The following is a 25121-nucleotide window of genomic DNA, read 5'->3' as shown; positions in this document are numbered from 1 at the left end:
CTGAGATATGTCCTGTTTTGTGATTGGGTGTAGTTTGTGTCCGCAGGGCCTATGACAGTTATTGAGACATACGTAACTACGGTATGCATAATGATTCCTTCAGGGGTTTATGGGACTATTTAGTTATTCAGTTTTTTCTGACATTAATTGTAATATCTCAGATTTGTTAAATGGTCAGGTTATCAAACAATTTTGGGTAACACTGAAACCCACAGAAGCTATTTTGTGAAATTTGTATGGTTACTATGCAGATAATTAAACTTTGGTTGCTATGGCAAAATGCCCAAGGCTGACACCTGTCCAGCAGGTGGGATATTGTTTTAGGTATACAGGACAATCCAAAAATGCATTAAAATAAACTATAGACCATTTTGCAAACTTCACCCTGCTGTCTACCAGACTATTACTATTAATTAAATCATAGCACATAACTGTAGCAGCTCCTCCCCTGCCTCATCACCATTCCCCACCACACTCCTAATTAGAAACAAGGACTCCAACCCTAGCATGGAGTCTTCAAGCAGCACCAGACTAGAGAATCATCTTGGGGGACAACATCAATGGTATACAGTTCCAAAGATCACATCTAAACCTTCTGGAGGAGCAGCAGCAGTAGGTGCACACACACACACACACACACACACACACACACACACACACACACACACACACACACACACACACACACACACACACACACACACACACACACACACACACACACACACACACACACACACACACACACACACACACACACACACACACACACACACACACACACACACACACACACACACACACACACACACACACACACACACACACACACACACACACACACACACACACACACACACACACACACACACACACACACACACACACACACACACACACACACACACACACACACACACACACACACACACACACACACACACACACACACACACACACACACACACACACACACACACACACACACACACACACACACACACACACACACACACACACACACACACACACACACACACACACACACACACACACACACACACACACACACACACACACACACACACACACACACACACACACACACACACACACACACACACACACACACACACACACACACACACACACACACACACACACACACACACACACACACACACACACACACACACACACACACACACACACACACACACACACACACACACACACACACACACACACACACACACACACACACACACACACACACACACACACACACACACACACACACACACACACACACACACACACACACACACACACACACACACACACACACACACACACACACACACACACACACACACACACACACACACACACACACACACACACACACACACACACACACACACACACACACACACACACACACACACACACACACACACACACACACACACACACACACACACACACACACACACACACACACACACACACACACACACACACACACACACACACACACACACACACACACACACACACACACACACACACACACACACACACACACACACACACACACACACACACACACACACACACACACACACACACACACACACACACACACTGTACAGTAACCTAGACAGTAACTCCTACGATCATAAAACGCATGTGTTCACTATTACTTCCAGTCCAGTGTAGATTGGCTACTTGAAGTAACCCTCACCAGCTTGTCTCCATGCATGCTGTGTGCAACAGCATCCTCCTCAGGTAGGGACATATCTAGCTATCCAAGTGGAGAAATCTGTCAACTGGCCAAACATCCTTACCAAACCACTTGTCTCCTGAATACCTGCAACACATATTTGCAAAGATGCATGACTTACGTACCATGCATGTCACAGTTTAGTTGATTGATTGGAAAAGAATAGCTACAGGTGTCAGTCTTTCTTGCATTTGGCTACTGATTGCTGAATTGGTCTAGTGCCCAGACCTTCCCAGTATTTCCTAGTTATCAGCTTATCGATTGGAAAAGAGACGCTTTTACGAGACTATTGCTTATTTATTTATTTTTATTATCATTAGCTACTGTACAAACCGGCTCAAAATTGAGTATAATTGTACAAAAAGAAAAAGGGGAAAAGTAATTAAGTAATTAAGGTAGTTACAATTGCTGAATAGTGTGTAAGGTATGTGACGTTCTTTTTACTGTAGCAGTGTAGCTTGAGCTTGTACTGAGGCTGAGAAACGTGTGCCACTTCCGTTCATTTGTACGCTGCCTGCTGGACTAAAAGGCGCCGCGCACTTTGATCTTTGACCTTATTAACTTCAAGGCGGGCCTGTTGCAAGATGGTCCTGAACAAAGACGTTGCGTTAGGAGCGAGTTTAGTACTATCACTAGTTAGTCTAGTTCTACTGTTTGGTGTGACTTGGTACTTCCAGTCATCACTGGATCTACTACAACAACAAGTAGAGTTTGACAGGGAGCAGTTGTTGAGGTTACAGGAACAAGTTAAAGTTAGTAGTGTTGTGTATAAATTTTAATGCATTGTTTGGTGTGTGCTTTACTTACTTAATGGTGCAAAGTCAATTGCATGTGCAAACCCAATAAAATTAATTTGCGGCGGGCGACTTAGCTGCATCAGCATCAGCAACCACTTAGTTTGGCATGCATAGTGCTTTAAAACTACATTTTTTTCTCCAGGGCTCCCCATACATTTCAGAGAAAAAATAAATGGTTACTTGAAATTGCAAGCAGTTGCACATTTGTACATGTACGAAGAGTAACTTTGACCTTTGTAGCTAGTGCCTTGTGGTGAGCACAAATGTTTCACCTACTGGTACACTTGTCTCACATAGGTAAGTGGCCATCTCAATAAATAAAAAGATTGGAAACTAGCAGCTTTAAATGTAAACAACTGAAGTGGAGGCATCACAATGATGCAACAGTACCTATGCAGTGGGGTTGCGGGTTTCAATTGTCTCATTGTTATACTGACTTTGAAGTAGTTTAGCTATACTTTTGGGTTGGTGACACAACCATCAGAAACAAATATCTGGTAACCCAGGCAAAGTAAATGTCACACTTTAAAATAAGCTCTAGTGAATGCCTTCCATCTAATTGTACGTTTTTAAAGTTTAAGTCTCTGCATACACTACTGGTTCTTAAAAGATTACAAAGCTTTCTTAAAATGTATAGTATACATAATAGATTTCCATAATGATCAGCATATCTATGGACAAACTTTGTATCAAGTTTCTTATTTATAGGTGTTCTGATGGCAGAGCAACCACAAGTTGAATATGCGTTAATATTTATGCTGCTATGGGAATTTACAAAAAAAATAATCAGATACTGGAATGCCTATTTCTTTACTGTCTACAACATGACAGTGGAACTTACTTACATTGTCAAATCTAATGCAGCTGAATTGCTCTGATCAACGCTAAAAGACTACTAGGCACTCAACTGTTATTCTAACTAATGGCCCAGCATTCTGCAACAATATCACCACATTTTTTAAGAGCCAGGCAAACTCGATCCATATACTGTAGATTCCCTAAAATTTTGGCATCTCTAAATATTCGGCACTCCCCGTGCTTTGAACGCAATGTGCTCTAAATTTCGGCAAGCGCAGGAAAGTTTCTAGTTATAAGCGTGCTAATTTTTCGGCGCTTGGAATACTAGTTGATGAAGGTCTCTTGAGTACTGAGGATTCCCAGTGACCTCACACAATATTCTACCTCGATGCTGGATGAAGCACCAAGTGTGAAATTGTTCAGGGAACGTACCCAATGATATCATCGTGTGACATCACTCACAACTACCGCAAAACGATCGTTTCTGTCCACAGAATAAAATCTTTCCTGGCTTCACATCTCCTTGTATAACATGATATACCCTCAGATAATGTTATGTTAAGTCATGGAGCACTTCATGCAGCACCTGCATGGTAGCGAGATTTATCATGAGATAGTTTAATAATATTACTGATTGTGGTTTCTATTTTTATTGTTGAAATCCTTAATATTACGTCTGGGCATAGATAATATATACTACGTACCTAGTATATGTTATCTATGGTCTGGGTGATTGTATTAAAAAGCGATGTAGTAATGACATTGACCATCCCTCCTGGATAATGTAGACAATCATAGTAGCTATATAGCGCTGTGGCCAAGTGAATGCTGTGGAATCGTCAGCTCCACCTCAAGGCGTTCCTGTTGGTTCCTGTAGAAAGAAATCCAGAAAGTAAGCAGTAAACGGATTGCAAATAACATAGCCATGAAGCATGCAGACTGTATTAGGGATAGATCCCTAAAAATTTGACAATAGCACAAGGTTGGTACATTTTTTTTCTAATTCTTCGGCCAGACACGAACTGAATTAATTTATTTCTGCCGAATTTTTAGGGAATCTATGGTAATATTATGTAGCTTATCATTATTACTGCTCACAAGGTATTTCAAGTTGCGAAACGAATTATTAACTTTGTTATCATGTGGATGTCAGATCTCTTAAACTATTCATACATATCTAATATTAATGTAACAAAAGCGGCTTGATAAGCTGATGGAGTCTTAGCCATTTACTTCTTTGTAAGATCAAGATTTACTCTAATACTGCAGTCATAAATGTTCTAATAAAATAGTCAGGTTATGGTATGTACAATTACAAGGTAAAACTACCTTACATGCATGCCTATGCTATAGTACGTTCACGTTGAGCTGAATCCTCAAAAACATTTAATAACTCATGGATGCAATTACACACGATCTTGAAATTTGGCTCATTTGTAGTACTGCTTGATCCGCTAAAAATATTTCAAAATCTTTTTGTTCAAATGTTTGACATAATATTTATGGCCAATCAAAATTTTCACAGTACATTTCCTATGGGGAAGCCATATAAGTACAGTATCCATTACAGCCCTTTCCCGAACTTGTAATGGAGCCAAACCGTACGTGTCTGTTGTTGACACCTTTGCTGTTACCAATAATCATCTGGTTAGCTGAAATGTTAACTCGGTTGAGAAAAAAATCCACTTTTAATTTTTAGCTGTTTTTCAGGATTCAGCTCAACGTGAACATACTATATATGATTCTAAGATTCACAAGTTATACTATTAGGGTCTTCATACTGGATAAACATTGTGTTTCATTGTGTTATTTATTGTATTCTTGCAACCAATTTACTCTGGTGCACACTAAGAAATCAACACTCAGGTCCAAATATAGATGTCAGGTTCACTGATTAATTTAATTCCTGGGCTACCAATCAATAGAACACTTCAAACAAGAGCTTTTTGATTACACAGATATTAACTTAACCAGGCCAGTAAATTTTTTTACCAATTCTAGAATACATTTTCATTGGCAACACGTTGTAAGTGGGCCAGGTCATCCAGATTATCTGGGTCATTTGGCACGTTTTGTCCGGATCAAGTGGGTCTTATCCACTTCACTGAATATGTAGGTCTGACCAGGATGAGATCACATGTGACAAGCTCGATTGTATTGGTGGAAATGAAGCCTTGTTGTAAACACTCAAGAAACTTATGTGGAGCCACACCCATCATTCAGGAATATGCTTTGCATCAGGAATATGCTTTGCTGTTTGTGTAGAATATGTAGATCCATGCCCACTGATCGGAATTGTATCAGCTGTTCTCTGTGGGCATGCATGGCATCACTGGATCTGTGTTGCTACTTGAAATGTAGGTAACTAACTTCTGGACATTCCTAATTGCTGTAACTGCATGTAGACTTACGTAGAGCCACACCCACTCTATAATATGTAGCTACTCGCTTCTTGCAGACAATACTTTCAATAGTGTAAAAAAATGCAGGGCTAACTAATGGAACTTGGAACTTGTGGACTTTTAATCTAGCTCTTGAGGTACACCTCTATTTTAATTAAACCGGGTCACATGTGGGTTAGATCCGGGTCCCATCCAGATTACTATTTGGGTCAGTGGGTGAACCCGGTCAACAGTACTGACCCACTTACAACGCTGATTGGAAATTGTGTCATCACAGTGCTTTAGCGAATGGCACAAAACATGTTATTATGCAGAAAGTCGGGGACAAGGACAATCACGGTGTATTAAGGAGGCAGGTCTGTGAGTGTGATCAAGGACCTCCCGGCCCTCCTGGGCGTCGTGGTAGAAGAGGTTAGTATTGACTGTGCTATGTGGTTACATTATAATATCAACAGGATTTCTGTGGTCAGTATTTGTATCTAGTGCTGTATATAGCTGGACAAGCTTCTAATGTGTAGCTACTTCTGTAGTAAATGTTCTGTTGTACTTTATCTACTATTTAATTGTCATTGGGAAAAAGGGTGTCTTTTATTTTCCACAAGGTATGGTTTATCTGTACAATCATCACATGACTTAGTCTTTAAAATGGTAGCTATACAAAACTATATACCACTGCAAGCCCATGTAGGTTGGTTTCTCAACACAAGTTTACATTTTGTTGTGTTGTTGGCCACACTTTAGGCTAAACTCACAAATAACAATTGAGTAACTATATTAACTATTCATTGCACTGCATTTTTTTCAATCGTTCTTCTACAGTTTTCAGTAAATTCCTAGTGTCAAGTATTGATTGACAGACATTTATGTAGTATTGTAATTTAATCTTTCATCACGTATTGCTGTAGATCATATGCGCATAAGACAGACTTTTATTTTGTATGCAGATACTATGTATACATACTTTAAGACAGACTATTGCGTGAACACGTGTTGCAGCTTTCCTTTCGCTATTGTCAAATACATCCACTATACTTCACACCTAGTCATCAGTTGGTACTAGTTTCTCCCAGAGAGACTGTAAACATACACTGTGATGTTCCAGGTCTGTATAATATTCCTTAATTTCATCCTACCTGGATCATCCATTAAGCCACAATGCAATAACAGGTAGGTTTTTGTGGTTTTGTTTGAAACTCCCTAGCTCAGTAACTATGTGGACCAAATTCAGTATAGCAAAAAAAAACAAAAAAACAATGTTACTCTATATCACCTACATACATGCAGTTACATTTAACTAACATCCATTATAGCTACTAAACCCTCAGCAACACTGCACTTTTTATCTACCATTTAAAAACAATCTAGTTACTCTAATAGAGCAGTCAAGTGAATATATAAAGCATTAGTACAACTACACTGTATATTGCTCTATGGTTAGTTGGTTTTGCTTTCAGTTTAAAGCACTGTGATTATTAACTAAAATCCAATCTCAGAGCTTTTAAAACCTCAAATTTAACTTTCTGCCTGTTGGATACATGTCCTTGAAATTATTTCTTAGCTATAATACATTGTGTATAAATTTCAGAATCCCCCCTTTTTAAAATCCTAGATTCACCACTCCAATGTACACTTATGCTCTATGAACAAAGATCACTCAAAGGTGATCCTTATCCAGAGTACAATATAACGGTTGGCCATCGGCCATTTTCCGACCAAGTGATGCTGTTGACCGATCAATGTAGCCATTGGTCGGTCATTTGTGCCGATCAAATTTTTCACAACAGTAATTATTTATTATTAGTCTTTATAACATGTATTATTACAGCTATCGTTATTGTCATATCGTTACCTTTCCTTACCGAAGCTATTTAATTGCTGCGTGAAGTCTTGATCCCGTTGAAGCATCGACTCGATGCACATGTGTAAGCTAGAGCACTGCACCTGGTGTTTACCACAATTATCGATTGTGGGTTACAGTCGATGTTGTGAAGAAGCGATCACTACAGGGGCGGTGGAGCAGGCCAAAGAGTGAGGGAGCCAGGCCAGCTGTAAGCTGAAGACCAAAAAAAAAAAGATAAGAAAAAAAAAAGGTAACTACCTACTGACGACAATAGCTGCCCTCCACCAACTATATCTCCTTATTTATAACTACACATATGTAGCTAGCTACACTGCTTTTCTGAATACTGTGACTGCTCTATTAGAGTATCTAGATCCTGACTTCTATTAGAGTATCTCAATCTTTGCTTGCAAACATTGTCCCATAAAAGTGGGGGGGCCACGGCCCCTCCGTCACCACCGCCTATGGATCATTACACTGACTACACGAGTGGTGCTTTCCAGGAGAAGAAAAGAAAGTAATGTTTGTGAAGTGGAGGTACGATATTAAGTATAACATGGCCATTTCGTGGTTAGAATGTGTAGAGAATGTACTGGCTGGAGAGAGTGGAATGAAAGTTAGGTGATAAAAGTGTTCTGCACATGGCAAGTCAGAGAGTAAGTGTTGATCTATTGCTATTCACAAGAGAAACTTTAGCATAGCTAGTTGGATAGTTATAATTCAATCTGTGCTGACTCAATGCCACTTGTAACAAACCATTTAGCCCAGCTATAAGTCTACAAACTGGCTGTACAATACATTGATTCATAGTTGTTTTTGTAAAATATGTATGCAGCAATACAAATTTTGTACATGTATTACTATTAAACACAATTAATTGTCTGTAAAATGCATGTGCATAAAGTTCAGTGATAAGTAGCTGAAAGTGGTCTCAGATTTAATCTCAGAGTGATCCGTTTTCAAAATTTCCTTGGGGAGGGGGCATGCCCCCAGACCCCCCTAGAAGGTTTGTGCTTCGCACTGCGGGGTGTGCTTTGCACATCAGGATGGTACACCTCTATCTTATGGCCATACAATTTCAGAAATGGCCAATCAAATTTACTTTTGATTGGCCATTCGGTCCAAGCAATAATTTTCCCTTATATTGTACACTGTTATTCTAATATTACACTCAAGCCTCGTACTATAACTTTCATATTGAATTGCTTTAGCTATTATGTTGTTGTGTCAACTGTTTGCGCGACAAACCAATTTAACAACTATTGAATTCAATTCTCCTTATCAAACACTGGATGTCTGTGTACAATTCCCACAGGAAACGACAGATAAATACATTGTATAGGATAGCAGATACTATGTATACAAAATAAAAGTCGTCAGAAATTAGTTGGTGTTCTGCATATACAGTGTATATATAAATACTTGTTAGTAGCAACAATTGTGTTCATATTTTTTGCAACAAAAATGTATACAGTGTACACAGTGTTACGCACTGACACACTCTGTGTGTCTTGACAACATGCTAGAATGGACGTGGTGACTGACTGGTAACTTTCAGCATACTGTGCATGTACCAACTTGTGCATTATATTGGAGCCTGTACAAGATATTGCACAATCTTTGTGTTCAGTGATATAGTCAGCCTTACATAAATACCATGCAGATTTTCAAACATGCAGGTCTTCAAACAGTCACCTGTGCTCTTGGATGACACATCACATTGATCTATAGTTATCAGGGCTTATGCTGTGATTACCTGGGCTATAGACCTAACTAGTTAGCTACATCACTGTCTGTGTTATGTTTGAACTGTTAGACTTGTCTACTTAATCAAAATGAGTAATGCTAGTTAACTTATTTTGTGCTCCACAGGTTTCAAGGGAGAGACAGGAGACGTAGGTATATCATTGATAAAACTGTCATAATAACTTGTTATACTGACATTTGCAGGTCCTGTTGGTTTTCCTGGTGTGAAAGGTCGGAAAGGAGAGTTAGGTATATATAGATGTAACTATAAAAACAATTACATTAGTTCAACAATAGGTCCTGCACCACCTCCCGGTATTCCAACCCATCCTCCTCAGAAAGGAGAGAAAGGTGATCCGGGTTTTCCTGGGGTGCCAGGTGCACCTGGACCAGTAGGTATGTGGTCAGAACACAGCTGGGAGTTGTCTGGTATATATAACTAACCAAGGGCTATGAGTCTAGAGACAATTATTGTAATAGTAGGAAAGCTTCAGTTTATGTTTATTGTGATTATGTTTCAAGCTTACTGGAGCAGCATGCCACAACAATAAAGTAATTGCCTTGTGTACTATGTGGAAAGTAAAGCATCAAAGCCAAGTGCTGTTATAGCTAGCATAAAAGAAGCAATAGAAGCAATATAGTGCTTTTTGGAACTTCTCTATGCATTATGGGTTATGAGTTTATAACAACTCTTTGGTTATACGTGTTAGTTGTACTCTCACATGTGTTCACACTATTTAGACTGTGTTTGATTAGTAAATATTTGCTAATTTACTATTGACTTAGCTGCTGATTGCTGAGTTTTGGTATTAATGTTGGTACCGTACTGTCCTGGGGGCTATTGACAACTAACTGCTGACACCTCTCATTAAATTACTATCGTACTTTATTAAGCTTTGAAGTTTCACAACATACAATTGATGGAATACACTTTACACCTCAACCGTACTTTATGAAAGATAAAGTATGGTTCTCCATTTGATTACACCCATGCAACATTCAATAAACATACCTACACATTCTTTAGTTATACTAATTGCCATGTGTTACAAAGATAGTACAAAACATCTTATCCCATTTACTGCCTTTGAGGACAATTGCTATGTAGTGCATACACTGAGTATAGGGCATAACTTTCCAAAAGTGAAAATAAAGTGCTGTCTGACATTGTTATAATATAGAAATCTCCATGCAACACTTCATGCTTTAATTAAAAATGGGAATGGAAATTGGCAAGCCACCTTTGAATTGGTAAATCTTTCAACTATATTAGTTATGTGATGGTTATAGGTGCTGATGGTGTCCATGGACAGAAGGGTCAGAAAGGTGATACTGGAGGACCACCAGGTATATAACTGCATGCTGTTCTTTATACCAACTGTTTCCTAATTTATTACATAATGTTTTACCCACCAATCTTATCCCATACAGCTACCTGCACAGTTTAAATTTTTTGAAATTGGCATTTTATATATATATAGAGTTAAAGCACCGCCGCACATGTGTACGGAAAATACAGTACAAGGGTGTGTGTCAAGAGGCTAATACAGTACAAGGCGAAGCCGAGTGCTGTATTTGCCTCGAGACACCCCCCCGAGTACTGTATTTTTCGTACACACAAGCAAGGTGGTGCTTTTAGTGTTATATTGTACTTCATGGTCACGTCTGGCTCGGAGCAATTTTATCTAGTACTCAAACTGCTGCAATTTTCGGTTATAAGGATGTCAGTAAGTGTTCATATAATCTATTTCTAGTCATAGAACGAACTAATAAGATTAGTTTGGTTAGTTTTAGCGATTTACAATGTCACACACGTGATCAATCGTGCTGTCTTAGTGGAGTCATGTTTAAAAGCTTCGTGATCAGATGATCAGTAAGTGTTTATACAATCTATTCCTAGCCGTAGAACAAACTCGTAGGATTAGTTTGGCTGGTTTTAGCGATTTACAGTGTGTTGTTTACATAACATTCCTTAAATAAATTCTCCGCATAACTGTACTGCATTTGCCCAAGTGTGCTGTATTTGCCCAATTGAGTGTATAACTGTACTGTATTTGCCCAATTAGCTACATAACTGTACTGTATGACTCGTACAGTACAGTTATGCAGTTGATCAGTACTGTATGGACAATACGATACGCGGTATCACTTTGATCCTCCCACGCAAAGTACAATATATATATTAACAATTTATGTATTTCCTTGCACTATACTACAATAACAATTAATGCATTATGAGCTAATGATATATTACTGTATAATTTTAATACAATTGCTGGACATAATTGATGGTCATGAACACAACAGGGTCTACTTCTTCTCCCTCATCTCAAAAAGGAGAGAAAGGTGATAGTGGAGTGCCAGGTGAACAAGGAGCACCAGGGGTTCCAGGATTACCAGGACCAGCAGGAGCACAAGGACCAGCAGGAGTACCAGGACCAGCAGGAGTGCCAGGACCAGCAGGAAAGCCAGGTAGTAGCTTATCGTGAACATTAGACTATTACTGTTTGTAGGTCATGGTCAAAAGGGAGAGCCAGGTAATTAACACAGTATCACCAATGCTGTTTATATATACAATAGATAGTGGCCCCGATAATTATCCCTTTTTCATGCAGTGACTATTGTCAGATTGTTACAATGTTATTGCTAAAGAAAATATTTTGTAACACATAAGCTAGTATGTTGTATTTAGTTGGTGAAGTCACTCAATGAATTGGGATAGGCAGATAGCTAGGTTGCATAATGTTGTAGTGGCAATCACTTAATGCATCACACATTCTATGAAAACATAGCACTTGAAGGTGTCTCAATATAAGTGCAGCGCGTGCCTTTGACCTCAGGCCATGTTTATTTGTTGATGCACTCCTCATACTGTATTTCTGTCTCCACTTACAGCAGTTCTTGAATTAGTAATATTGTATATTGCATGAGAGGATTAAAGTGTTGAAGTGTGCAGTATTTTCCATACTGTATATTGTATGGGGCGAATATAGTACAGTTGGTGGATTATGTTGTACAGTTGGGCAGATGCAGTGCAGTGAGGAAAATGCTAATTTTTGTATGAAAACAACCTCACTAAGACTGTATGGTTGATCAACACTTTCTGATAGTCTGATTGATGAAAACTGAAATGGTTTGTGTAATCAACTGAAGATGACTATAAAGCATAAATTATAATTTTTAAAGCACTGCTTATGCATTCGGATGTCTCGAGGCTTATAGAGCACTTGGCTTTGCCTGGTCCTGTATTAGTTCCCTTCCGTATACTTTTGTACACACACACATATTGCTGTAATTTAAAGTCATCCTCAATGTTGCATGCTTGGCTAAAGGCATCAATCAGTTAGTCAGTAGAAAGTTCAGTTTCATTGCCTTCATCTAACCAATACTGCCAAGCTTTTGTAAAGGAAAACTGGGGCTGGGTTTTGTGTGATATTTTTAGAAGGAAAATGCAAACCTTCTTTATCTCTACTTTTGAGATATATAACCACCTAATAATTTGATGATCATACACACAACAGGTTCTGCTCCTTCCTCATCTCAGAAAGGTGATACTGTACCAGCAGATCCAGTGGGGCCACGGGGACCACCAGGACCACCTGGTGCTCCAGGTTTTCTAGGGCCACAAGGACCACCAGGCAAACCAGGGCCAGTAGGACCATCAGGGTCAATAGGACCACGAGGAGCTACAGGTATAGTGGTTGATCAATCATGAAGTTGAGATGTGTATCACGTTACTATTTGTAGGTCCTCAGGGTCCAAAGGGAGAGTCAGGTAATTGTACAGCATATGTTGTTTGTACATATAGAGCAAAATATCCCCTTTTTCCTACAGTGACTATAATCAGATCATTGCACATTCAGTTACCCCAATACCATTGAGCAGTCATTTTTTTAAAAAAAGGTGCCCTGTGATGTGTGAATGCATCAATAATCAGGATATTTTCTGGCTGTCTTTGTGTAGAAGTGTGCATGTACATATGGACCCTGGTTATGGAAAAGAGTGTCCACTAGCTGTACTTCATTACAGCATTTTGACATATAGTATAGCGGCACAACCAAAAAATTGTTCACTTTTTCATAAAGCCATGAAACTTTCCACATAAATAGTAGTCCTCAATACATGTAATTTTAGATATAGTGCCATCGCTGATTTGACCTTTGGTGACCTTTATGGCCATTTTTGTACAGAAAATTGATCATTTTTGTCTTTAACTCCCTGAGGCAGTAATTAACTTGTTAGAACATGGTACCAAGCAAAAGATCTTGCTGATAGAAACAACTTGGTTTTTATTTGAAGTCAATAGGTGATTCATTACAAAGTTATGATCATATTTATTAGCTGCAAAATTTGATCTATTTACCTGCCCTTGAGGTGTGAATTACCTGTGGGCAGATAATTATGCATAAATTTATCAAATTTTGCAGCTAATAAATATGATCATAACTTTGTAATGAAATCACCTATTGACTTCAAATAAAAACCAAGTTGTTTCTATCAGCAAGATCTTTTGCTTGGTACCATGTTCTAACAAGTTAATTACTGCCTCAGGGAGTTAAAAACAAAAATGATCAATTTTCTGTACAAAAATGGCCATAAAGGTCACCAAAGGTCAAATCAGCGATGGCACTATATCTAAAATTACATGTATTGAGGACTACTATTTATGTGGAAAGTTTCATGACTTTATGAAAAAGTGCACAATATTGCCAATTTTGGGGGCTACGCCACTATACTAATACAGCTGATTGGATGGTTAAATACAGTGAAACCCTATATTACGTTTGTCCACTGTATGACATCCACTGCTCTATCAGCTACATACCGTACTTGGGAAGTTTTCGTGGTATGTAATTTTCACTGATTTCATGGTTAACACAGCAACCATGTAAATAAGATTTTGCAGAATGTAGTTTAGGTCAGGGGGCACAAGACTAGTGCTAGCTATGATTTTTTGATATATGTCCTGGTGCAATACAACATAGACGATGAATTCAAGCAGTTTCACCATCATTAGATGTCATAAATCCTCCATTTGGAGAGACACTAATAAATATGAATTGAATCTAGAAATACAAGGGACCCTACCCTTTCAGTAGCATGAAGAAGGATAAATCTGGGAATAAATTGATTGTAGGCCCCATACCATGATTGTTGGCAGCTGCAATGCTTGCTTTTTTGTTAAAGCCATATTTGCATGTTTTGCAGTGCAAAGTAGTAAACGCCAATGGGTAGCTCTCCTTGACCACCATCCTGGCTGGCAAAGTGCTTGGCTTGGCTGGCTTAATGAGTTTAGCTGTACTTATACTATCGTAACTTAGCAATGTGACATGAGCTTGAACACACGAGAACTCTTCCAACCACAAAAACTGCAGGTACGTGATTCATGAAAATAAAAACATGAAAATGTAGCACTGGACTGTATTATATAATGACATAATATGCATGTAAGATCAAAGTGCTAGTGTACCACAAACATAGGTAATTTTATGGGGGGGCAGTGCTCCCTGTTGAAAATTATGTTTGAGGGAAAGTTGCAGCAAGATATTAGTATAGTAAATATGTTATTTTTAACACAACAGGTTCTCAAAAAGGGCAGAAAGGCAAGGAAGGAATACAGGGGCCTCCTGGCCCACAAGGTGAGAAGTTGTATACCATTACCTCACAGTCATGCTAATCTCCTTTTGTGTCCGGAGTCGTGTTTAAAAAGCTTCGTGATCAGACGATCAGTAAGTGTTTATGCAATCTATTCTAACTATAGAACAAAGTCGTAGGATTAGTTTGGCTGGTTTTAGCAATTTACAGTGTGTTGTTTACGTAACATTCCTTAAACAAATTCTCTGCATAACTGTACTGTATTTGCCCAATTAGCTGTGTAACTGTACTGTATGACTCATACAATGCAGTTATGCAGTTGATTAGTACTGTATGGAGAATACAATACGCGGCATTGCTTTGATCCTCCCACGCAAAGCACAATATATGTATGTGGAGTCCTAGCTGTGCAATGTGTGTGTATGGTGGAGCATATTTTTAAAAATCAGGTCACAATTGTCGTAATGTTCATTTCAAATGTTTTTAAACTTTTATTGCTTGTCATCTTGATCAGTATGGCTAATACATGCAATGGGTACACACAGTTGGAGCAAGAGCTTATAACCTTTGAAACAAGTAAAACTAGCATATCATAGTAAAACACACAAACCCCATTGCTGTCTTGCCCTGCAGCTCTGTTTGAAATGCAAAACAATATAGTGGTCATGAGGTTGAAAGGGATGAACACATATAATAGCATTGCATATAGCCTGTCTGAAAGTGAGGAATAAGCCACTTTGATACTATAGCATGCAAATTACCATATATGTACAAATTTTCAAGGGATGTGATTTTCACGGTTGCTTTGCTTTCCGCAAAATTTTTATCCTTGAAAATTAATGATTATCAAGGTTAGCTTTATGCTTTCTAATAGATAACCTCAGTGAAAAACAACTGATCCTCGAAAATGAAACCACGAAAATTCTGAAATTTGTTGATCCGCAAAAATTACGTACCTCGAAAATTTGTACGTATGCAGTAATTTTGTGATCCATTATTGCTACTAAACAAACACTTAAGGAGTTGGCTTGGCTAATGTTTGTTCATTGAAATAACTTTAACTGGTCCTAACTTTAAAATGTTGAAAGTATATATATAAGAAACCACTATAGGTGTTCCTGGAATGATATTTATGTAATTGTGATGGCAAACTTGTCTATATAGGTCGTCGAGGACCAAGGGGCGGAAAGGGTGAGATGGGAGAACCAGCTGCAGGTTAATTAAAAACTAATATGCAACTATGCCAGTGTTATAATGTTATGATGTTACAGGACCTGCATAGAGAGGAGGATTTTTACAGTGTTGTTTTGTACTAGACATTATTTTGCATGCACATTACTATCTACTATATACAGTTAGTCTAACATGCTTAGTATAGCCAATTTATCTGGACACTCCATGTGCATATAGTTATAGCCACATTACATGCAGATGTATGTGTAGCGTTAGATAAAATGCAATAAAATTACATCACTCAGTTTTCAGAGCAGAAATATTCAGCCAGTAGTTGTAGTAATATTTGACTAGCATCTATTAAAGTACATGCCAAGGTGCTGTTTCTTGTCATCAACAGGTCTGTTATCACCCTTATTTCTGCTGGATTAGGAGGTGACTATAGTTGTATTAATATATTTAATAATCACACAACAGCTACACATTACCAGACTGAGGTCTACTCCATCAAACCGTGGACAGTTGACCTCTGGGAGTATTCCAGGTAAACCAGGAGGGCCTGTAGGGCCACGTCTTCCTGGTCTACCACATTCTCCTCGTGAACCAGTGTGACCAGATAATCCAGTTTGTCCAGGATCTCCTCTTGGTCCCCGTTCACCTGCTACTCCTGTAAATCCACTTGGTCCAGGCTGACCAGAAGCACCTTTAGGTCCACGTAATCCTTTAACACCCTGATCGCCCTTCTCTCCTTTACTAGGTTTTGGGCAAGATACCCCACCTGAATATGACTACATGTCAGCAGTATACACTGTAATGTGTTCTTACCATATGATAAAAATCTTGCTTGTCGTTGATAACGCTGGGTGTTGCAGTTTAATGATTTTCCTGTTAATCCTGGAGAACCAGCATCACCAGGTAAACCGGGAGATCCTGGAGTACCCCTAATTCCAGGCCTTCCTGTAAAACATGTCTGTTATGGTTTTAAAGGATGCATACCTTTATATCACCTGTACTACCAGCTGACCCATTTATTCCTACATCACCAGGTATCCCATCCAGTCCTTTTGGTCCCTTGCTTCCCATTTGTCCTGGTTGGCCGCTTACACCAGAAAAACCTGTTTGACCTTTTGACCCAGCACTTCCTTTTATGCCTGCTCTTCCTGGTATATAAACAACAATATGATTTTGATATTGTTGAAACTGACCTACCAGGTATACAATAGCTATTAGGAGATCTCCCAGGTGGCCCTGGTAAAATAATATATGATGTATTCCTAATGACTGTTTCTTCCATTACAGCAGGATTTTGAACTATGAAGCCAAACTGATCTAGAAGATTTTTAAATATTCGACATGTACATCCTGGGGGCCCAGGTGGTCCAGCAGGACCAGGATAGCCACGAGGTCCTTCTACTCCAGGGTATCCTTTTTGCCCTGCTTGACCAGTCAGACCTGTTTTTTTTTTGTATACATTAGTGGTAAGTGAGAGGTCATATAAACCTTGTGGTCCTCTAATTCCTTTATATCCTTTTGGTCCTTGTGGGCCAGTTTGGCCTTGGCTACCACGAGCACCAGTGTCTCCTGGATTACCAGTGTCTCCCTTGATTCCTTGATGACCTGGGTCACCCTTGATCCCTTTCCTTGAAGCTTGATAGTAATCAGTGACTATCTATATATAGAACACTTGTGTTGAATATTTCATTTGAACCATGCAGCAATGCGTGGTGACCTTCTTGCCATAAATACATTCTCCAGGAGCTCCCACATTGCCTGGCCTGCCTTGCCTCCCAGGAGGTCCCCTAAGACCAACAGCACCTTTTGTTCCACTAATACCTTTACTGCCCTTACTGCCTGGAGCACCCCGTACACCACGATGACCAATTGATCCTGTAGTAACATGATCACAGCCATACTAACACTACTTCTATTACCTGGTAATCCAGGATGGCCCTGAACACCCTGTACACCATCCACACCCTTAGCTCCAGGTTGTCCACGATTTCCAGGCAAACCTTTAGGTCCTCTTGGACACACCGATGATATGGGACGAACAGGACGAATATTTCTCTTGTTAAGATCACCAGAAACACTATTAAACAAGTCATGAACATAATAGTATTGTATATCATTCTTACTGTATTGTAACACAGCTGTGTAACTGTGTATCTTACATGTTTTCTGTCTGTTTGTGGATACTTCTTATGTTTCTTTTAGCTTCATCTTTGCTGTTGGCCCATATTGATATTGTTAGACCTCTTCTAACTTTAAACATATTTTCATCATTAAAATGTTGGCTGTTAGCACCATTATTGTTATTTTCACCCCTGTTTTCATTTGTATCAAAATAATGCCTAACAACAAATCCATCAGGTGGTGGATTGTTTGCTCCACGCCATGAATCAAAAAACTCTTTATTATCTGTGATGTCAGGACTTTTCCCTTCCAAGTATGTGTACAATTGGTCAAGGTCTCGTTTGGAAAGTTTTCCAGTGCACTCAAAGAGACCAGGAGGACCGGGTATACCTGGAACACCAACAGGTCCATCTGGACCTGTATCACCATCTTCCCCTTTAGTACCCGTTAGTCCAGGCAGACCACGATCCCCTACAAATTGTGATGCAGTAGTGTTGACCATGTTGTCATTGCAAGAGTACCTGGTGCTCCCTTCTCTCCAGTCATCCCTTTATTACCAGGAAACCCTCTAGGTCCTTGATATCCAGGAATTCCTGGATCACCTTTCTCTCCGGATAAACCTTGATCACCTTTTGATCCTGCTGTAATGTCATCAGGTCATGGTATGATACATATTTCTGTCTACCTGATGTGATGCACACACTGCTAGCTTGTCTACCATGTATGGAATGTATTCTGTATTCTTCACATATGCAGTCTCTGCCTGGTGGACCCATAACACCTGCAACATCAGTCATTATTTGGTGTTGTTTCTTGTCACTGAGCTACAGTTATATACTTCAGCATTACTCAGTTATAAGTGTGTGTCAGTTAGCATTCATGTCCATCGGGTTTTACTAAGTGTGAGCTCTTAGCACTCAGAAAAAGTCAATTCTTCATAATGGCTTTGTGCATTATTAAAATGTATTTATATTATTAACACCATGAAATGGCTTCCACCTTTGATTTCACAACTTTTTTCACCCAGGCTTTTGAAGGCTACACCCTTCTAATACAGCTTAACTGATTTTGCATAGATACACTCATACATACAACATAGGTATGCATACAGCTGATACAAGCAGTACACTACATAGAAGCAAGTGGAATAAAGGTTTGTCACAGCTATTCTCACTAAACATATATACATACAATCATCCTACTCTATATACTCTTTGGAAATTTTTATCATATTTCAGGTTGTATTTGTTACAATGAAAGGTTCCAATTATGTCAACACAATAGTTTCCATTGATATATCAGCAGTAAAGCCCACTACAGCAATTACTTACTCTTAAGTTCATTAATCCTGTCACCTACATTACACATAAGGAAGAATTTTATTTATTGTTCTTGTAAGGTGGCGATGCGTTACAGTGTATTGATTCTATTGAAATACTGTCTATGTAATAGTATAATAGTAGCAGTAATCGCAATAAAATTGTAAGAAGATAGTGTGAACAAAACTTTAGTCTATTGGACAAGACATGACACTGTTACACCCAAAACTAACAAACCCTTCTTTCCTTTAAATCCAGTTGCACCTGGTTCACCAGGTTTACCAGGATCACCCTGTCGCCCTTGGTTACCAGTGATTCCTCTAAGTCCTTTAGGGCCTTGATCTCCTAAAGGTCCTCTTACACCTTTTAACCCATCTTGTCCAGTCTCTCCATTGTCTCCAACTATTCCTAGCACTCCCATTTCCCCTTGGACACCAGCTTCTCCTTCAAACACTCTCCTCTAATCAAGACATGAATTTCAATGATGCTATACTGTATAGCTATGCATAGTTTACTACTTGTTTAACTTAAGTTCATACCGATGATGGATACTCTGTAATAAAAGTCAATCCACCACTCCTCCTCCCACTTGCATCAGACCTGAACTCTGCTTTAATATCAAGTGGAGTAGTTTCTCTCCCATTAATATTGTTGTCAATACCAATTCCACATGTAACAAACTCAGAGCGACCATTACGGAACAGATGTCGATATAAAAAGCAATCATTACATCTTTTATTGCTTCTGTCTTGCTCTACATCTTGGGCAGGGTCTTGAAAGTACGCAAGCACACTGTCTGCTCTCACTTTTCCAACATTGTAGAAACATGCTTGATTATTGGGATAAAGTCCTCCTCTTCCCTCAGGATTTTTAATATGTTTAACAATTGCCCCATCATTTAAAATATCTGTTTGAATATCAACTACTTGTCTTCTTCGTAAAGAGCATTGATTTCCTGTTATGGTTGTAGTGAAACAAGTTCGCGTTGCATCTCTATAAACATTGAAAACACCATAGTTTATACCAACTAGTCACCATACTATTGACAAAATAATAACAGTTAATATAACTGTTCATGCATTTATTCTTTAAGGGCATAATAAGTGTGCCACATCAGTTACGCATAATCAAGACACACGGTAGTGTGTCGTGCGGCCCAAGAAGCCGGCGTGTCACCCGTGAGTATATTAACAGGAAGAAAGAAAATGCAAATTTTCACACCTATGTAGCTCTGTGATCCCTTATCCGAATGAACCAAATTTGCTACAGACGTGCCGGCCAGCTAGGGGAGTCTACACACCAAATTTGAAGAAAATCGCTCCAGCCATTTCCGAGATACGAGCGAACAAAATTTCGTTTTAATTTCTTCGTTTTTTTTCGTCTACTTCTTCATTTCGCACACTTCGCAAAATCCGACATAAAACACGAATGCGTACTCGGATTGGGCTAAAATTTGGTACACTTAAAGGGCTCATTAAGGCAGATCTCTGTACCAACTTTGGTAGAAATCCGATGAACATTCACGGAGTTATGACCGATTATTTGCGTAAAATAAGGTCGAAGGTCTGTCACGCCTACAGGGTAAACTCCTTTGAGGAATCAGTTGAAAATTGATATGTAGATGGAGCAACCATCGTAGGAGTGCCTTTTTGTGATTTCAAAGGAATCGGGATAAAGACCATGGAGATATGACACAAAACCCAACCTGTGTCAAAATTACGCGATCGATTTTTATGAATAAAAAAACTATTAGTTTTCGTGTCTACCAGGCAAACCGCTTAGAGCAACGAGCTGAAAATCAGTATGTAGCTGGAATAATCATCATAGAAAGTCCTTGCTGTAGTACAGAAGAATCGGATTACAAACCACTGAGTTATGATTCGAAAGACAACTACGTGTAACAAATGCGAGATCGAGATACTCTAATAGAACAGTCACCCTAATAAGTATTTAGCTGCATTTATAATTTACTCAATTATATTACATTGCAAGTTATTCTGTAGGGAATTCAGCTACAAACAAGTCACCCTGTAGTCAGATCAGCCAGAAGAAGGTACCTAATAGAGAGTTCAGCCACAAAGAAACCATCATGTAGAGAGTCCAGCTTAAACAAATTTCCCTGTAGAGAGATCAGCTAGAAGAAGTTACCTTGTAGAGAGTTCAGTTACAAAGAAACAATCATGCAAAGAGTTCAGCTGCAAACAAATCACCCAGTAGAAAGTTCCGCTATGAACAGATCACACTGTAGAGAGTTCAGTTAGAAACAAGTCATCTTGTAGAGAGATCAGCTAGAAGAAGTCACATTGTAGAGAGTTCAGCTACAAAGAAACTACCATGTAGAGAGTTCAGCTGCAAACAAATCACCCTGTAGAGAACTCAGCTACAAACAAATATGCCCTGTAGAAATATCAGCTAGAAGAAGTTACTTTGTAGGGAGTTCAGCTACGAACAGATCACCCTGTAGAGAGTTCAGCTACAAACAAATCACCCTGTAGAGAGTTCAGTTACAAAGAAACCACCATGTAGAGAGTTCAGCTGCAAAAAAATCAATCACTCTGTAGAGAGTTCAGCTAGAAGAAGTCACCTTGTAGAGAGTTCAGCTGCAAATAAATCACCTTGTAGAGAATTCAGCTACAAACAAATCACCCTGTAGAAAGATCAGCTAGAAGAAGTTACCTTGTAGAGAGTTCAGCTACAAAGAACCACCATGTAGAGAGTTCAGCTGCAAACAAATCACCCTGTAGAGAATTCAGCTACAAACAAATCTCCCTGTAGAGAGACCAGCTAGAAACAAGTCACCCTGTAGACAGATCAGCTAGAAGAAGTTACCTTGTAGAGAGTTCAGCTGCAAACAAATCACCCTGTAGAGAATTCAACTACAAACAGATAACCCTGCAGAGAGTTCAGCTAGAGTCAAGTCACCCTGTAGAGAGAATCCTGTAAAGAGCTCATCTACATACAAGCAGATCACCCAGTAGAGAGATCAGCTGCAAATTATTCTTGTGGGGATTAATTGACATGTAATAAATATATGCAAGAGTTCATAATATAATGAACTCTTGATATATGCATTATATTATAATTTGTACATTTACTGATAAAATCAGAATGAGTTAAAGTATTTATAAAATCTGCTTCATCTTTTTCTTTTTCCTGTGGTAAAGAAAAATATATAGGTTAAAAAGTCCCAAAGCTGGCCATAGGCCAGCTTTGGGGTATACAAATACAAAAAGAAGTGAAATCTAATCCAAAACAGCCAAGCTGTAAAAAAAGTGTGCAGCCCTCAAAAAGGCTATGGTGAAAAAAGATGTGAAATCCAAGGTGGCGGCCAAGAAATGGCTATGATGGTAGGTTAAAGGTAAAAATTTTAATAACGACAATTCAGGTGAATTTGTGCCAATTGACCAAGCGGAACCAAATTCACCTGAATCGTCGTTATTAAAATTTTTACCATTAACCTACCATCACAGCCATTTCTTGGCCGCCACCTTGGATTTCACATCTTTTTTCACCATAGCCTTTTCAAGGGCCGCACTCTTTTTTTTATTACAGCTTGGCTGTTTTTGATTAGATTAGGTTTTGTTGAGTAATTGTGTACAAATATTTGTATACTATATATATACATAAGAAATAACAAACAGATTGTTATGAAAGCTATCACAATGTGTACCTCACCTGCGACTAATTCTACGTCTAGCAGCTTGCTCACAAGATATCAAACTACTTCCAGTGTGTTGAAACTGACAGTTCACAATATCAACAAACAAAATTAGAATAGTAACAATGCTTAAAATTTCCATTCCTGTAATAATGGTTTTGTTGGAGGATGTAATGATAAGCGCTAAAGATAAGAGTATACTTATCAAGACAGCAAATTTATCAACATGTTACTATATTGGTCAGTGACAACAGTCAATACAACAAAAACCTACACACTTTTAGTCTATATTATAGAGCTAAAAGAATATATGATCTTCAGTACTATCCAACCTGATTTGGGCACACACACAGCAGCAGCAGCAAAGGTCTGCTGTTTTTGCTGCTACAGCATTTTAATCTGTGATGCATGTAAAAGCTCTTTGTAAATATACAACTATTAAATTTTGTATACTGAGATGTTTACAGAAAATCAAAAAAAAGTTCATCAAATTATAACCTACCAGTATGTAAACCAACAATCTTCTGACCAACTGCCCATCACTTACCAACACAATAGATCACTCTCCCTACTTCACTATGACACCAGCACCATTTCACAATCATGTCATCACACTCAAGGTGCAATCATTTATACAATGTGTGAAAGTCATAATAGCAAACTGCAGTGTGATTGCTATTCAATCTCAAGACATAACTTATGTCTACATGTAATAATAAATCTTGTAAGGGTTAATAATTACAAGTCAGACATTGACTTTCAATAACACAATTACTTGAACACTTTCAGTGTACACAGTTGCTGTAGTAATGGTTGACTATCATGTAACAGCATATTCACTTTCCTACCTGACAATCAGTTATACAATGACAGCCAACTCAGATTGTTTCTGCTGGACAACTGCTAATAGTCACATGTGCAGACAACCAAGCTGTATAAAAAGAGTGTGGCCTTCAAAAAGCCTGGGTGAAAAAAGTTGTGAAATTAAAGGTGGCAGCCATGAAATGGTGTTGATGATAATAATTTCATTAATGTACAAAGGCCACTATTAAAATTTATTATCATCCACACCATTGCAGTGATTTCATGGCCACCACCTTTAATTTCACAACTTTTTCACCCAGGCTTTTAAAGGCTGCACCATTTTTATACAGCTTGGCTGTTTTTCCGTGGATACTCACTGCTGTAATTATTGTAATCATGTAGTGATTTAGTTTGGCCATACATTAGTTCCAATAATATGTAGCCAATCAAATTGACTGACAATATAAAAGTGTAATATTTTGAGTATTTGTTGACAGTAGAAGCCTTTATGTGCAACAACTTGTGATATCACAGTAGCCAATCAGATTCGGAAGCCATTAAAGTACTGAAAGAATGATGCTATCACCACTTAGAAGCTGTTGGCCACACAGAACTGGATACATGTTCACTACAAAACATGAAAGATGGTCACTAAATATGATTAGTAATCAGTGACACACATTTGAGGAATATTTGGACTTGTAACAGCCAAAATTGCACTCAGCTTTGCTAGTGCAATTTTGACTGTTACTCATAACCTAAGACTAAAGCTTTTAAATACACAGAGTCAGAATCTTGACATCACAGCTCAATGTCTCAGACCCAATGGTGACTTAATGCTTCAACAACATGCAGTCTAGACACATCACAGTTGAAAATCAAGCCACAACAGCTCTCTAAAATTGTGGCAAACTTAATAATGGTACTATAAGGTGTATACGTTTTTGATACAACAGACCATGATGGTTCTGGGAAAGGCACAGGAGATGCTGTGGCACAGTGGCCACTACTCTTTGCTGCCCTGGCCAGCACCAGACATGTATAAACACAAACATTTTAATGTCCAAATA

At 38.7% G+C, this 25121-nt stretch overlaps 2 protein-coding genes across 3 annotated transcripts; one reads left to right on the top strand and one right to left on the bottom strand.

Annotated features, from left to right (window-relative positions):
- Nucleotides 1-2221: 2221 nt before the first annotated feature.
- LOC136260657 (collagen alpha-1(XXV) chain-like) lies at nucleotides 2222-16441 on the top strand. 2 transcript variants are annotated; one of them, XM_066054483.1, is made up of 13 exons: nucleotides 2224-2538; nucleotides 6098-6194; nucleotides 9496-9522; nucleotides 9574-9618; nucleotides 9667-9765; nucleotides 10660-10716; nucleotides 11677-11841; nucleotides 11883-11906; nucleotides 12891-13061; nucleotides 13117-13143; nucleotides 14952-15008; nucleotides 16129-16179; nucleotides 16236-16441. In XM_066054483.1, exons 1-13 carry the CDS (start codon nucleotides 2371-2373, stop codon nucleotides 16244-16246), a joined length of 999 nt encoding a protein of 332 aa, XP_065910555.1. In that variant the 5' UTR covers nucleotides 2224-2370; the 3' UTR covers nucleotides 16247-16441. The 2 variants fall into 2 exon arrangements, with proteins under 2 accessions (XP_065910556.1, XP_065910555.1); XM_066054484.1 differs by lacking the exon at nucleotides 11883-11906 and having other exon boundaries at nucleotides 2222-2538.
- On the bottom strand, nucleotides 16425-23819 carry LOC136260654 (collagen alpha-1(I) chain-like). The gene is made up of 15 exons (XM_066054480.1): nucleotides 23795-23819; nucleotides 23265-23391; nucleotides 20129-20582; nucleotides 19827-20049; nucleotides 18956-19051; nucleotides 18792-18911; nucleotides 18309-18741; nucleotides 18069-18226; nucleotides 17867-18024; nucleotides 17638-17806; nucleotides 17347-17589; nucleotides 17145-17297; nucleotides 16963-17094; nucleotides 16626-16915; nucleotides 16425-16576 (listed from the first exon to the last, which is right to left on the bottom strand). The coding sequence occupies exons 2-15, from the start codon at nucleotides 23387-23389 to the stop codon at nucleotides 16439-16441; spliced, it is 2892 nt and encodes a 963-aa protein (XP_065910552.1). The 5' UTR covers nucleotides 23390-23391; nucleotides 23795-23819; the 3' UTR covers nucleotides 16425-16438.
- Between the last annotated feature and the right edge of the window lie 1302 nt (nucleotides 23820-25121).

The sequence above is a fragment of the Dysidea avara genome, chromosome 7 (assembly GCF_963678975.1).
Source record: "Dysidea avara chromosome 7, odDysAvar1.4, whole genome shotgun sequence".
NCBI lineage: Eukaryota > Metazoa > Porifera > Demospongiae > Dictyoceratida > Dysideidae > Dysidea > Dysidea avara.
Note: the sequence above shows the minus strand (reverse complement) of the source record. Positions and strands in the feature narration are given on the sequence as shown.

Coding starts and splice junctions, on each gene's coding strand:
- LOC136260654 (XM_066054480.1), bottom strand. CDS start 23,389: ATGGAAATTTTAAGCATTGTTACTATTCTAATTTTGTTTGTTGATATT. Junction 18,912..18,955: donor CAGTGTGTGCATCACATCAG/GTAGACAGAAAT, acceptor ATGACATTACAG/CAGGATCAAAAGGTGATCAA. Junction 18,742..18,791: donor TGGAGAGAAGGGAGCACCAG/GTACTCTTGCAA, acceptor CACAATTTGTAG/GGGATCGTGGTCTGCCTGGA.
- LOC136260657 (XM_066054483.1), top strand. CDS start 2,371: ATGGTCCTGAACAAAGACGTTGCGTTAGGAGCGAGTTTAGTACTATCA. Junction 9,766..10,659: donor AGGTGCACCTGGACCAGTAG/GTATGTGGTCAG, acceptor TGATGGTTATAG/GTGCTGATGGTGTCCATGGA. Junction 13,062..13,116: donor AGGACCACGAGGAGCTACAG/GTATAGTGGTTG, acceptor TACTATTTGTAG/GTCCTCAGGGTCCAAAGGGA.